Source organism: Lonchura striata, chromosome 1A (genome assembly GCF_050655825.1).
Source record: "Lonchura striata isolate lonStrDom1 chromosome 1A, ASM5065582v1, whole genome shotgun sequence".
NCBI classification, from domain to species: Eukaryota; Metazoa; Chordata; class Aves; order Passeriformes; family Estrildidae; genus Lonchura; species Lonchura striata.
The window spans coordinates 52,154,042-52,169,198 of record NC_140741.1 but is presented as its reverse complement, the minus strand read 5'-3'; the positions used below and the strand labels follow the sequence as shown (position 1 = coordinate 52,169,198).

Below are 15,157 nucleotides of genomic sequence, written 5' to 3'. Positions count from 1 at the left end.
GTTTGGAAAGGTGAAAAAATATGATAGGACGAAAAAAATAATAATAAAAAAATGTTAGATAGAAAAAACTAAAACACAATAAAATGAAAAGTATCTGTTAAAAATACATGTTTGCTATGAATGTAATAGATATAAAATATAAGAGAAGACATAATTGATAGCACATACAAAAACTTTGAACATTGCTCTTACACACTCTCTATAAAAGGAGGCAATATTTCTCTATTCTAAGCCTATTTCAAATCTCCTTGACAATTCAGCATGGGTTTGCACCCTGCCTTGCAGCAGGCCTAATCAAAATATTATAAAAATAGGCACCATGCTCTAGTTTAAATCTGAATTCACTTACTATAGTATAACCTTTGGAAAAAAAAATGTTTAAAATGCTTGCAAAATGCTGAAATTGTTCCACCAGTTTTTGGCTAGTCTGAATTTGCATATAAAAAAGACCAGTATTTTAAGTGCTGGATAGATATTTGTTATCCCAAAACATGTATTCAACATATTGTGCAACAAAAACCTAACATTCCTGATAGGTTACAGATTAACATTTATCCTCAGAAGTACTTCCAGAAAAATCTTACCAGACATAAACTGTGTAATAGAGGATAATTCCATTTGGCTCCAGTGGAGGTTTCCATGACAACTTCACAGTGACACCCAACAACTGTTTTACAGAGAGGGCTTGGGGAGGAGAACTTGGAGCTATAAAATGAGACAATAGAACACAACATCTTGTTAAACAGCTAGGATCAGTGGGATACACAACATCCTTAAATAGGCTTTGAATTATTTGTGATAGAAAGTTAACCTTGTACCACACTGGTATAGTATCATTCAGCTAATGTTAAGGCACAGCTTCTTTTCCTTTTTCTGACAGATGATAAAAGAAGATTTTGCATGGTGTTAGAACATCTGTTTCTGTGATTCAATGGAAAAAGTACTTCATGAGAAAACAGAGCAATGGCTAGGTCACAGTGATTCACCTACTGCCCAAGTACATTGCTGTAATTTTTTTTCCCTTCTAATGAAAGCAAGAGCTTAACAGATATGAACACATAGTTCCCCTGAGGAAAAAAAAAAGGTGCTGTAAAGAATTATACAAAGTGCCAAAAGGTGGAAAAGTGGATAAGCATGGCATTGAGAGATATGTGGGATTGTGGCATACTAGACAGTAAAATCTATTCACTCAATCAAATAAGGAGGACATTAATAGATTTACATGTCACAATGGCAAATGAAAAGATAGGCATTCATTGAGATCCTTAAAATTAATTTTAAGATGATCCCTAGATGACACCGTATTCCGACTCTGCAGGGAAACATTGTAAATAAATGAAAATGCTAGACCACGTTTGACTTTTTTCTAAGGTTCTTAATAATTTTACTGAAGACAAATAACTAATGTATGCATAAATTATACTGCTTTATTATCAGCATGTTATTGAGAAATGAGTCTTCATCTGCATCTTCATTCATGGACCTATGCATCACTATTAAGTAATATTAGAATTGCATTTGTTTTTCTCACATTAAACCAAAGTGCATCATGCACTAAAAATTCAGGTCATAGCTGTAGTCATGCATGAAAATTGAAAATATGAGCATAACTATTAGCAAATCTATGAAACATTTGGTCTGAACCTTGGAACACTGTGTTCCTGTGAATACAGAACATGTGGTGTATTATAAATATTGTTGTTTTTCAATCCTTGTTCCTTTCATTATCTTGAAAGTTGGCATAAAGGTTTTATAACTCCTTATATTATAGAAAAAACTATTTTATATTTTTCATAAACAAAGGTTCACTGCATTCAGTGAGTGTATTTACTGGTGAAAAATGTTGACAGCTGTATTTTATGTTTTACTTGTTATATTATCCTCAACAGCTATACAATAAAAGATCTCTTATATGGTGAATGCCATGTTTTTGACATGTCTAGTTAATTCTACAATTCTTATTCAAGGAATTTACTTTTTATTTTTATTTTTTGCTAAAGAATAGAAACTACATTATTCTAAATAAAAATAATCTCTGATTAAAAAATGGATTTATCCAATCTAGCTCTTTTCAGTCTGCTCCAGCAACATAACTCTTAAGCAAATTTTTTTTACTGATGGTGTGGCTGGTGAGTTGCTTCTGTCAATGCCACTTTAGATAGGTTACCAGAGATTTCCTCCTGAAGCAAAGGAGAGGAACAGGCACAGCCTTTTCAAAAATGTGACTCACAGCACCCAAGTTAACATTTTTGCTATGAATTTTTTTTCAGGATTCCCCTGCAGAAACTAGAGAGGTGACCAATGATAACCTCACACTACAACATTGTGTACTGAAAGTACAACAAAATTTTAATGTTTCTCTGCTATTTTGTAAAATAACAGGGGCTATTTTAATTTGTAAATTAGCAGGGACTGCAACAATTGTGCTCTACCCTCAGCCTGCACACGCCCCAGCTCAATTTGGAAGTCCAGTGCTACAGATGATGGACTTTGGGCATTTTCATAATATTAATAATTTCATATATATCTATGTGTGCCTGTACAAGCATCTGTTTAGAATAATACAAAAATCTCCCTCCAAGAAACTCCATAGAAATGTCCCTGGAGCATTCAAACTGCTTTTTATGGTTTTCCCTTTCCTGAGCTCTCATATGACTGAAAAACCAAATACAATCTACCATGTCATGTATTAGATTAAAATAATATGAGTAAATTAAGATTCTTCAGAGTCATAAGATATTGGTAAGATCAAAAGTCTATGCACAGCAATTGCAACATTTCATACAGCTTGTACTGATAAATATATTGTAGATAGATGGACAGATACATAGGTTTGTGTGTAAATACGTAGGTACATATAGAAATGGAGAGACATAACAGCCAACGAAAGTGCATAAAATTTAAAAACATCTGACATGAAGTTTAAGAGTAAATTAAGAATGCAGGCAGGAAATGATGCACTGAATCTTCTGTTCTGACTTACCATCTTCATCAGTTAGTATATGCAGAGGTGAACTACGAATGCCTTCCCCCATTGTGGTACTAGCAGATATTTCTACAGTATATTCTGTATATTTATTTAAATCTAAACAAACAAAAAAAAGGAATCATTCAATAAAACAACCATTCAATGGAACAAATTATTTTTTAATGGACTGTAAGTATTTTTGAAGTAGTAAATAAGCCTGTATTTTTGAAGTAGTAAATAAGCCTATCACAATGATCTGTGTCATTATAGACTGAAATAATCATTGAGAAAGCTTGGAACACAAGACACTTTGCAAAAGAAGGGGCAAAGCCCTAATTACCAGCTTATATTTCATATTCCTAGAATGTTTTACAGTTTGTCCTTGGCTGTACTCTGAAAATGTAGCAGTGAAGGTACTGAGCTCCCAGCACTAGCCACTGTGCCATGACTCAGCGATAATGGCAGAACTTAGGAAAAGATGAAAAGGTGAGTGGAAAAGGAAGTTTTATCCAGAATAAGATCAGAGAGATTTTTAGGTGACTTGAGGGTTTACTTTGTTACAATGATAGGTCTGCAAAGATATCTGTTGAAGATCCTGGTATTTTAAACATCTAAAATACAGTGAGATATATGTTAGACTCTATAACATTCAATGTCCATTTCACCACATTATGACAGGACACAAGTTATTTTTCAGGACAGGAAGCAAAAAAATTTCTGTAAGAGCAAGAAGGATCAGGTCCAATCAATGAATTATTACATCTCTCTCTGTTGCACGCATCTCAGAAAAACTCACAGTTGCCATAAGTTCCAGATCATTATATACTGGCCTGTAATATGTAGTGTCAGAAGGGTAGTGTTTATAATTCTTTGCTCAGTCCCATTGGTCCTCATGAGATATATTGTGTAGGTCTGTATGATTCCATTGGGAATGGATGGTGGAAAAAATGATAATTCAATTTCCATGGATGAGATGTTCCTATAGGTTATGTTTTCTGGTGCAGAAGCAGGAACTAGAAGGAAAAAATTGTAGAAGATTTCAGTCAGTTTAATTGATTTGGAAAGAATTCTTATAAACCAGTTTCAATTAAACACTTCGTTAATATTTGGATTTGCATCCTATTTCTTTTTTATGAAATACATTTTAAAAGAGGCTGAATTTGAAGATGAAAACCACTTAGACACACATGTACCAACAAGGTCATTAAAAATTTATAGAAATCAATTCAGCTTCATTGCTGTAATGGCAGTGCTTGGCCATGGACCCACTGATCCAGTCCCTGCCTGACATGGCAGCCCAGCCTCAGCTTGGCTCCCCCACTGCAGGCCTGCCCCACTGGCAGAGCCTAGTGGCTCTGTCTATCTTGGTTACTGTCACCGAACCCATGAACTTTCTTTCCTGGCTTGCCCTCAGACCTGCCACATCAGCATGAGGTGTTTGACACGCCAGATTGGCCCTGGCAGCCATGCCTTGCCTGCCCCATGGGTTTTGCAGCAGGGTGGTGAGACAAGTCCTGGCTAGGGAGGCCTCTGTTCAGCTGGCCCAGGGACCCCTGAGCTCTTGGCTCCCCATCCCATCCCCAAGAACCTGGCCTTGCTCTTTTGCTTTGTATATAAAACAGAAAAACAGGATTCAAACTCACTGCCTTGCAAAGAAAGCAAGTACTTTTAAAATTATTGAAACTTATCCTCTGGCCATCAAATGTTGTCCTAAAGCAACTTCTTGGAAAAAAAAATTATTTTTTTAAAAAATACTCACCAGTTTCAGAAGTTCTGACCAGAAGTGGAAAAGATGACTGATTCCCATAGCCAAGTCTGGTGAATGCCCTTACTGAGATGTTGTAGAGAGTATATGGCTTCATTTCACTTAGTGATATACTTGTAGATGAGGCATTTTTAATAAAAAAATTGTTGGAATCACTGTATAGAACTTCATAGTGAGTTATGAGACCATTAGGCTGCTCAGGTGGTAACCATCTCAGATTTATTTCTGTTGCAGTTACATTTATTAATTCTAAGTTGTGAGGTGGGGAGTCTGGTTCTGCAATACAGATATCAGAAAAAAAACCAACTTTTCAAGTAATTGAATACAGAACTGAGATCATAAACCTATTGGATTCTGGCATTGGATCCTAACTGTACCAAAAGAGCTACACTCATTTTCTCACTCTCCTCAAAGCCTTACTGCTTTTTACCTTACTTAATTTTGGTATGTCTCTTTTCTGCTTGTAAAGCTAGGCATCTTTTTGCATTATGACATTTTAGCTTTTCTGAAATTTCTTTTCTTGTCCACTTCTAAATCTATCTCAAACTGCACCTATTAAGAAAAAAAATTTCTCCTCTCTACCAGTCTCATGTAAATCTTCTCATTGTCTTCCTCATATTCAGTTCTTTAAACTTGGATTAATGTCCTCTTACTGCTTTCTATGTAAATAACCATTAGTACTTCACTCAATCAATTATTGAACCAAGAAAGGGCCTGCATGCACAGTACCTAAATTCTATTTAGTGAACCCTCTGTAAATCTTGCACACTCTGGTGTGAAGGTCATGCACAAAGCAAGTTCAGCTCCAGGGTGTTGTGTGGCTAAATCTATTAGCAATGTATGAGTTCATGTGACTCCAGTGAGCTAATAAGGAATGGAAGTGTTGAAGAAGTGTGTGGGCTGCACTTATGGATAAAATCAGCTCTGAATGTCAACTTTGATTCCTCTGAAAGTTTCATCACTTCACTCCTGAAGTAGTCTGTAAAATCAAGATAAAAATATGCTACCTACTCAGGATCGTAGGATTCAGTTTGTGTACAAACACCCATTTGCAGATATGGCAGAATTCACCATTATATTTTTTTGCCTAAAAGGTCCTACAAATCACTTTCATTTCTGATTTCTGAGCACATGAAAGTGTTAACTGTAACAGATCACTGCTCTCTGGATGACAAGATTACTCACATGAATATTTGCCATGTGAAGAAGCTTAATTTTTAATTTAAATATATTTTTCCATTTATCTGGCATGGTAAAATATTTAAATGCAAGACACTTCTTCCATCCTAATGCAAGTTATCTAAGACAATTGTAGTGAATCTTTTATTTGGAGCCATCTCTCTTTCCTAGGTTGGCTAAAATTAGGACACAAGAATCTCAGCCTGAATTACTTCTGGAAAGCTAAATAAGGAGAAGATAAACAATTATGCATAGCCTTATAAAAAAGCAAGAATTCTTCGTGAGTTTCTCACAGTTTCCTCAAGCCTTGCATGGCTCTTTTAGGAATGAATGAGCAGTTGGCTGCTGGCTCTGAGCAGAGAAACTCTACTATGAAAAATTTCTTTAACACTAACAGGCAAGGGATTGTAAGATTTCAGAGAGAAAAATACTTATGTAAGTAATTTTCTTCTCTTGTGGTGTGCCTTTCCTCTGTAAAAATACTAAAAGTATAGGAGAATGTAAATTTAAAAAAGATTCACAACTATATTAAGTTTCACCATTTATTCTGATATTTTGTGTGGTTATTCAAATCACCTAATCTTCATAAATACTCATAATTCTTAATCCTATAGTACTTTTCTCTCCTTTATTGACATTCAATTATTGTTCTTGTATTGTAGTACATTTGAAAATGAGAAAGATAAACTAAAATTGGGCAATCACCCTCTGCATTACTTCAGTAAACCTGGAAATAATCACTGAAACCAGTGAAAATAGAAACTTGATACAAACAAGAAAAGACTAATATTCATGGCTCTGCTCTGCAAATCAATTTCCCATGTTTTCTTTGCAGAAGCCAATGACAACTCCAGCTCTTGCCCTAATACCTTCATGGGTTGGAACTGCCTTGCAAGTAAAAAAGGAAGATTTAAAACTCTTTGTAATGTAGTATTATACCTGACATTAAAATTATTGACCAGTCTTAAAATTAATAAAACCTATACAAAAACAACTGATTATTATATTCATCATTAAAAATTTTTCACTTTATCAGCATCTTTGCCTGCAAATAGAAATATGGCCTCTGAAGTTTTGAAATGCCCATGTGCTTCAAAACCAACCTAATTTACATATGATGTCAAAAATAAAAAGAAAATGGAATCACAAAGATGATGATTTAGATCAATACTAGGGACATATTGCTTTGAGAGAGAGAGCCTCAGCTCTGCAGCTTTCCTTTCATTCTATCACATTTGAAATTGGTTGATTGCAGGTCATGCCGCAGCTTTCATTATTATTTTTTTTAGCACTTATCTAAAAATTGTCTGAATGAAGTCAGTGACTGATAGAAGGCTAATAATTTCAACATTGGTTTTATCTATACACTTTGTGCTAGTCTTCTTTCTGAGCAAACACAAAGTTCAGTACAGAAAATAAGTCATCATTGCAAACAATGTATTACCATCCTCAGGGGTTCGCACAAACACATCATTCTCTTCCAACAAAGCACTTTCTCCAACTGCGGTAGAGGCTGTGACTCTCATTTTATAACTGGTGTACTTTTTTAAACCTGAAAAGATTAATTAAAAAAATCTTGACTCTTAATTTCATAAACAAGACTGTTGACTTCTTTTGTCATAGCTACTTATAAAACTATAGTACTGGATACTGTTCTGAGAGTTTTTTATGCACCCTAAAAGAACATGTACAATACCATTTATTTGGTGACAGTCAAACAGGCATACAGTTAAATCAGCAGATTTTGAAGCCAACCAGCTTTGACTCTGTAAATAGCTTAAAGAATTTTTCAGGGACGTCAAAGGATGCATATATGAACATCCAAATATGGGGGTTTAGTCTGTATGCATTATTCTGATTAACATCAATGATAAGTGAAACTCTATTAGGAATGTGTTTGCTTCAATTACTATAAAAATACTACCTTAAAATAAGAAAATTGTTATTAATATCAGAAAAATGCTGTGAAAAAAATTCAAATCTGAAAAAGACTTGACAATTTAAGAATATTTTCCTATGGGGAAACAGGAGACTGAAGCAAGTATTCCAAGGAGAAATCCATTTCATAGATTATTGCTTGTACCATTTCAAAAATTACTGTTTATCTTAACCAGCCCTCTTCTCCCATCTCACATACCCTACATATTTCTCCACAGTAGACAAGTCTGAAGACTGTCCCAACCTTGGTTTTAGATGCAGTTTTGTTGTGTGTGTGGACATGTGTGAATGTGTGAGATCTGATCCACATATATTTCAAATGGCTACATTATATAAAATTGAAAAAAAGAAGTTTGTAAAATGCACTTGCAAGCTTATAGTTTTATATTTTTTTAATTAAATGACACTGTACCTGTTATAAGTAAGCTGTTGTTTGAAGCTGTTTCATGAAATGCTCTTTTGGTATCCAGTTCCATCGCATAAACAGTATAATGAATGATTTTCCCATTGGGATTTGCTGGAGGATCCCAATACAGCAAGACAGAGGAGGAGCTCATATTCTTGTAAGATATATTTTGTACTGAGCTTGGGACTTGAACAAAACATAAAAACATAACAGTAAGTAAATAAATTACTAAAAAAATTCTAACATTCAGTGAAAAAAGTCATGTATGTTAGCTTTGGTAATACCAGCTTGAATTTACCTTGTTCGTGTGTCCTGACTGTAAGAACTGATGGTGGTCCTTCTCCAACAGCAGTGAAAGCAGACACACTAACTGTGTAATCTGTGAAAGGTGTGAGGCCCTTTATAACATATGACAGTTCTTCAGCCAAAATGTTGATGTTATATTGATTATCTGTGAGTAAATAGAGAGAAATAGCTGGTTATTCACAAAGTAATTTGCTTTCTTATGTATTCTAAATTCAGTTTGGCATGCAACTTGGATCTATTTTATTCTCAAAGAATGAATTTACATGTCAAATATAAAAAATAAGAAGTCTGCATTCAACCTCTTAAGTCCCTAAAGCAGAGTCCCTTTTCAGTGTACAATAGATAGATTGGCCTAGGTGAAATAATGAAGGAGCAACAAGTAGAATTGTGAGGTTTAGTGAGTAAGCCTCTAGAAGCTAGGAAGGGGTACTTTTGTATAAGGTCTAGTTTCTCCAGGGATTTCAGAACAGCAGCTCCTAGACTGATGGAGATTTTGAGGAGTTTTAAATATTTTTAATCAAGACAGACAGATTCCCTCTTCCTTGCTGTCCTAATGGTGCTAGAACAACAATATTTGGAAAGGCTGCCTTCACATATCCCTTCATGCTGGTATTTTTACCAGAAGAGTTGTGGTCAGTAGAATGATGAAGCTGTGTGTGCCCACAGAGTTCGGTGCACTTAAAATAAAGTTCAAAGTCAGCCTCAATCCAACTGTGTTAGCCAAAACCATCTGCTATAAAGAAGTCATTATGCCAGTGCAACATGAAAAGGTGTGGGCACTTCACATACCTGAATATCAGGCTCAGAGTTCAGTGAGAAGGGCATTAAAATGAAGGCATTGAAAAATCACATGACCCTGTTAAAAATTTGGCTGTCAACAGCTTTAACTATATCAAAACTCCTATAAAATAATACTTGGATGGTAGATCATAACAGACACTGGCTGAAATAAATTTTCAAACATGGATGTCTTTTATCAACTCAATACCTCAAACTGAAGGAGACCATAAAAAAAAGATTTACATTTAAAATGCTGTACATTTCTTGTGTATGACAAAGAATATATGTCAGGATTAACACAGCACAGAAAACATTCACTGCCATTTAAAATAAAGGATTAAATTCTCGTTTTAGATATTGGTGCATACAGATGAATTCAGTGACTTCATTAAATCATTAAAAAAAACTAAAATCATTCTTTTCTTCCCACTGTTCAAAACACTGTAAAAATTTGTAGTGATATTTGAAATCCCTGCCTGTCAGCTGAGGGCTGCTTAATGATTTGTAAATATCCATACTTGGTAAAGAAACAGTGGTCCATTGATAATACAGAACAAGTGTACTCACTAATGACATCACCATGTCATGGGGCCATCTCCACCTGTTTGTAACCCATACAGCAAAGTTGTAACTTTTTGACCTATTTACCTTCATTGACATTTGAAAACCTATTAGTCAAAAGGCTTAGAAAAATCAAGGTCTCTGAAGGGCTTGGAGATATGTTAATCCCTGACAATCACACCTGCTTTGGCAACTGTAATAACTGATTGTCTATGCAGCTTGGCTGATGGCTTTCGGGTGCTCCCTTCACTAGGAAGAAGGTCAGCTGGGTGACAAGGGGCTAGTTCCTGCCTGTGTGGCATTCCCATTTGCTTCAGAAGGTTATTTGGTAGTAAAAAAATCTGACTCCAGCAAATGACCCATTTATAATTTGCTTGAACCATGTGCTAAAGTTCATATCTGGGACAGTGATGGGGGTCCTTCAGCACAAAGAAGCAGGTAGAAAAATATCCTAAAATATCTTACCCAAAGCAGAATGTAGTTCTGTAGCTCCATTTATATCAGGCAAATTATCACCAGATACACTTGTAAATATTACTGGGGAAGCTGTCTGAATGCTGGAAAACATTTCAGCTGAACCTTCATATAAATCATTGTCTGCTTCCACTGAATTCCAAGGGGGAGAAGAAGGTTTGATATTTTCATTTATTGCATATGGTTCCAAAGAACCAATCAGATACTATAAATTAGAAATATAAAAAGAAATCACAAAGCTAGTCATCACTAAATTACATAATTAAATTTGTATATAATATAGAAATGATACTTGTCTGTTTGTGAATGCATATAGTACTATATAAATGTTGGCATAAAACATTATTGATCCTTAGAATAATTTTAAAAATATAAGCTTTGTCATAAAAAATGTTCAGCTGCCAGTAGCCTACAACATTTTATTCTGGTTACTTTTTAAACAAACACCACTTCTTAAAAAAATCTTCAAATACATATTTTATATTAATGTGGAAATTTTAAAGTAAGGTGTTTAAATTTACAGCTATATCTTTGGATCTATATTGAATAGATACACATTTTAACTTGGGAGATTTTATTTGTACTAACTAAAACCTGAAAGAAGGCAGCAGGCATTGAAAACAAGAGAACTTCAAATGGCCCTGTCAAGAAAAGGCTGACTAGATCTCTGAGAGGGAATAAGAGAAGAGGGAGAAAACCAGAAGCTAATGAAATAAAGGGGAGAGAAAAATAAGGGTGTATATATGTGAAAAAGGAGAGTATAAGGGAGGTAAGGGATATAGGGGCCCATAGGACAGAAGATGTAAAGAACAAATGCTGAAAATGGATGGCAGCAGATATAAGTGGCGCAAGAACAACAAAGGGAAGAGAAACAAAAGCAGAAAAGAGAGAGACTAGACCATAGGTACAAAATGGTGTATTAGCACCGGATCTTCATGCCCCTTCAAAATCTGGGACCAAATCCAGGACTGAAGTATCTTTGAATTGTTCTGCTGTCATCTGGAACTCTCCCCACTCACATATATGGGCCACCTCATTGTCAGAAAGACATGTTTTTACAGGGATGTAACTAATACACATTAGTCCTTTCCCTATGGACTCTGGGCAGAGAAAGGGCAAAGCCACTTTTACTCCTTTAAGGTGAGGTACATTAGCCACAGGCATAGATTAAGCATCAATCTCACCAAAGTACCAAGAAGTAAAACCTGTGCATAATTCATCTTCACCGGCATTTTATAGCAAAATATTAGGCCACATGGAAATACTTTTTGCTTATGAGGATTTTCCACATATAAGACAACAGCTTTTTATTGCTACTGGTTTTTGAGTACCATTAGCACAGCGGGTCTGCCAGTTCAAGCCCTGTAGCTGGTCTAGGCTGTGGTCAATGTGGTTCTAGATAAAGCAAGGTTGTCTATTATTTGCTTTGGTTTTATTAGAAAATTACATTCAATAAATTATAATAAAGCAGCATTGATACTGCACTAAGAGCTCAAAAATTAGGAAATTCCATCACTAAAATATTTTTGTGCAGACTACTTTAATTTTTTGCGTCCTGATTATGATACAATCTTTAATTACAGAGTTATATACTTTCCTTTTCCAAGGATGCCTGCCTGGCTTATTGAATGGATCCTTATCCTAATTTTTTCCCCTTGCTCCTTATTTAACATTTGACTCCAGGGATCTATTTAATGTATATCATTCAACTTGAAAGTGAATTCCTTCCTTGAACTCTACATCAAAAACTTAGATTTCAATTCAGATCCAGTGAAAGACATTACTGTCTGAAAAAAATAAGGAATTGTGCAGACTTTGGGCACCTGTTTTCAAAATTCAGCCCAAAAAGCCCTACCTCAGAAAGAATTCAATCCTGAGCTAGGGGTCTATATTCTGTGCTGCAAACTCAGAGCTGCTCTAAGCACATAAAGCACATCAGCACCCAAAATCCAGGAGATAGACTGATTGACAGCTTAAGTTCCCTCAAAGATCCCATAGATGTGCACAGATATCCTTAGTATGCCACCACAGCATGGAGCTAAGCATGTAGGACCACACATGTGAATTTAAGGATACAGAAGGAGGCAGAAAATCTAAGCCTGTCTGCCTTGCTAGTAAAACACTTAGCTAGCCTTTGGACACTTCTGAATTCACAGGGTTCATACCCATGTCTTCTAGAGGTTTGATTGAGTGGCTGTGTATCAATTTAGGCGCCCAAATCTTTACTCTTAACAGTCTGGCCACCCTGTGCTGCAAAGAACTCAAGGCCTGTGGGCTGTGGCTTCCTGCCTTCAGCAGCTGGATCATTTTACTAGAATAATTTTCTTTTTCATGTTGTGGAAACAGCATTATTGGAATCTTTTTGAAAGCCAGTCAGAGAAAGAGAGTGGACTGAGGAAGATGGCTTTTAAAAAATTGACAACTTCTCTGTGGGATCTAGTTCATTCTATAAATGTCAGCTAAGGCAGAGAGCAAATTTAATCTAACATAAAATCTATATTTAAAAAAGAGGAAAACTAATACCTTATTTTTATCCCCAAGAATAGTGTTTTCCATAGTGATGAGTGTTGCCTGCACATGTACTTTAACTCTGTACTGGGTAATGATTCCATTTGGTTGTTGTGGTGTCCTCCAAGTAATTTTTATATATGTGGCTTCCACTTCTGCTAGTTGTAAATCTGACACAGCACCTGGGACTAAATATTCAAGAAGAAATTTCAGTTCATTAAACACCTGTGATTATTACAAGATTTTTTCAGCACTGTATACAAAGTACAACAGACAATCCAATTTCACATCCTTATCATAAAGTTGAACCTGTGCAGGGTAGGGACTTCACATGTTTCCTTAGTAAACAAGTTATAATTCTAAAACCATGCACACTTTTTAGACACATAAAATGTGTATGAGTATGGTCAGAAACTAAGATGATGTAAACCAGGATTGCTGTACTGAGGTCTACTTGATTGGAATTAAGCAGACCTTTGCTGTTTTCTTATATGGACTTCTAAGTATGCTTGAACATAAAAGGCTAGCTCTAATTAGCTCGTTAATTTCCCTTTTACAAAAGGTTTATATTACTTTATTTATATATTTTATATATATGTGTGCATATAAATATAGATATTATATATATATTTATATATATGTGTGTATATAAATATAGATATTATATATATATTATAGATAGAAATTAATATAAATAGTTTATCTAATTATAAAATAGAAATAGTTTATATAATTTTTTCACTAAACTTTCAGTCTTAATTATATTGTAATTTCTATAGGACCATCAGAGGTAAAAAACATTTTTATTCAGTAGAATGATATTCAGATTTGATACAAAAAGAGGGTTTTTTTCCTGATATACTTCAATAAAAGCATTTTTGAAATTACTTGTATAAGGGTGATTTTTAGATTTGGGATTAAAATAAGACACTCTGTGTCATGCAAAAAGTACTCCAAACCCACCAAAATTCCTTTTGGCTTCTGTCAGTGCATTTCAACACAAGATGAACACCCGTACTCAGGTAGTTCATCTCTGGAAATCGCCTCTGACAGCTGCCAAAAGATCATTCAGGAAATAATATGATAAATAAAGATAGGTTTTCCTTCCAGTATTACACCATGACAACAAACATTGCCAGCAATCCCTGAGGCAGAGATTTTCTATAAAGACAGAAATAAGTCTTGAAACTGCCTCTCTATTACACACCAACCCTCAACTGTTCCTCCTTGCATCCTCAATCGCTGGCCACGGGCCCCGCACACGCGAGACAAGCTGCGTTTCCGCAGCCAAGGCGCGCGAGCGGGTGAGCTGCCCGCCCGGCCCGGCTGCCCGCCCGGCCCGGCTGCGCGCCCCGAGCCCCGCCGGCCGGGCCGGGCCGGGCCGGGCCCCGCGCGGGGGCGGCTCCTGCCGGCGGGGCCCGCAGCGGGATCTGCGCGGCTTTCTCTGCTTCTTGCTGCCATCTAACGGGGCACGGGGGGCCCTGCAACCTAGTCACGAGAATTCACTACTTCCGTTCAGAAAGACACTACATTTGTTTCGCAATCTCTGAAGACCTTCGATAGCGCATGAATGTACTGACAGAATATGAACTTGACAAAAATAAATAAATGACGTAATAATATTTTCTTTAGTATTTTGTAATCTTTTCTCCTCTCTTCCAGTGCTCTTACATCCATTCTCTCCTTCGCAAAGTCCTTTAAGTCTCTGAAGGGGAGACTGTAACCCTTTATCCCGTTCAATCCATTTGCTTTGTCTCTCTATGCTCACTCACCATCGGCAGGAGTGAAAACTGTAAGGTTGGTCTTTGGCCCCACCCCAGCACTCGTCTCAGCGCTGACATACGCGCTGTATGTTGTAAACGGCACAAGGTTACTAAACACAAACTTGAGGTCTTTTGTGCTGTTATCCAGAACATGACCTGGAATTAAAACGAAAGAGATTTTAGGTCGAAAACAGAAACAGTCTAAGGCTACTTTCTAGCATGATGAACAAATGAAAGGACAAATTTGTTTGGGTAAAAGCTAATTGTGAATCAGCTTCAGTAGAATAATACTGAATATTTAGGAAATAAAACAACAAAATAACCAACCAAGTCCCTTCAAAGAGGTAAGAGTTTTAAGAATAAGAAATTTTTAAAAATGTATCTTACTTTTCCTGTGTGGTCCCATAAAAACATTAGAATACACCTTATGCTTGTCTTACTTAACTACAGACAGTTCTATAATTTCTGTATCTATACATGTCTGAGTTTTAAAAAAATGCAAAAGCATC

The 15,157-nt window shown here is 35.8% G+C and overlaps 1 protein-coding gene across 1 annotated transcript in view; it reads right to left on the bottom strand.

Annotated features, from left to right (window-relative positions):
- The window catches only part of PTPRQ (protein tyrosine phosphatase receptor type Q), a 128,904-nt gene that overhangs the window by 76,508 nt on the left and 37,239 nt on the right, over positions 1 to 15,157 (bottom strand). The window contains exons 25-34 of the mRNA XM_085569150.1: positions 14,658 to 14,804; positions 12,901 to 13,073; positions 10,369 to 10,582; positions 8,555 to 8,707; positions 8,263 to 8,442; positions 7,357 to 7,464; positions 4,728 to 5,009; positions 3,799 to 3,981; positions 2,984 to 3,085; positions 585 to 705 (exon numbers count right to left, since the gene is read on the bottom strand). Coding sequence (XP_085425276.1) covers positions 585 to 705; positions 2,984 to 3,085; positions 3,799 to 3,981; positions 4,728 to 5,009; positions 7,357 to 7,464; positions 8,263 to 8,442; positions 8,555 to 8,707; positions 10,369 to 10,582; positions 12,901 to 13,073; positions 14,658 to 14,804 — 1,663 coding nt within the window. The remainder of the gene's footprint in view (positions 1 to 584; positions 706 to 2,983; positions 3,086 to 3,798; positions 3,982 to 4,727; positions 5,010 to 7,356; positions 7,465 to 8,262; positions 8,443 to 8,554; positions 8,708 to 10,368; positions 10,583 to 12,900; positions 13,074 to 14,657; positions 14,805 to 15,157) is intronic.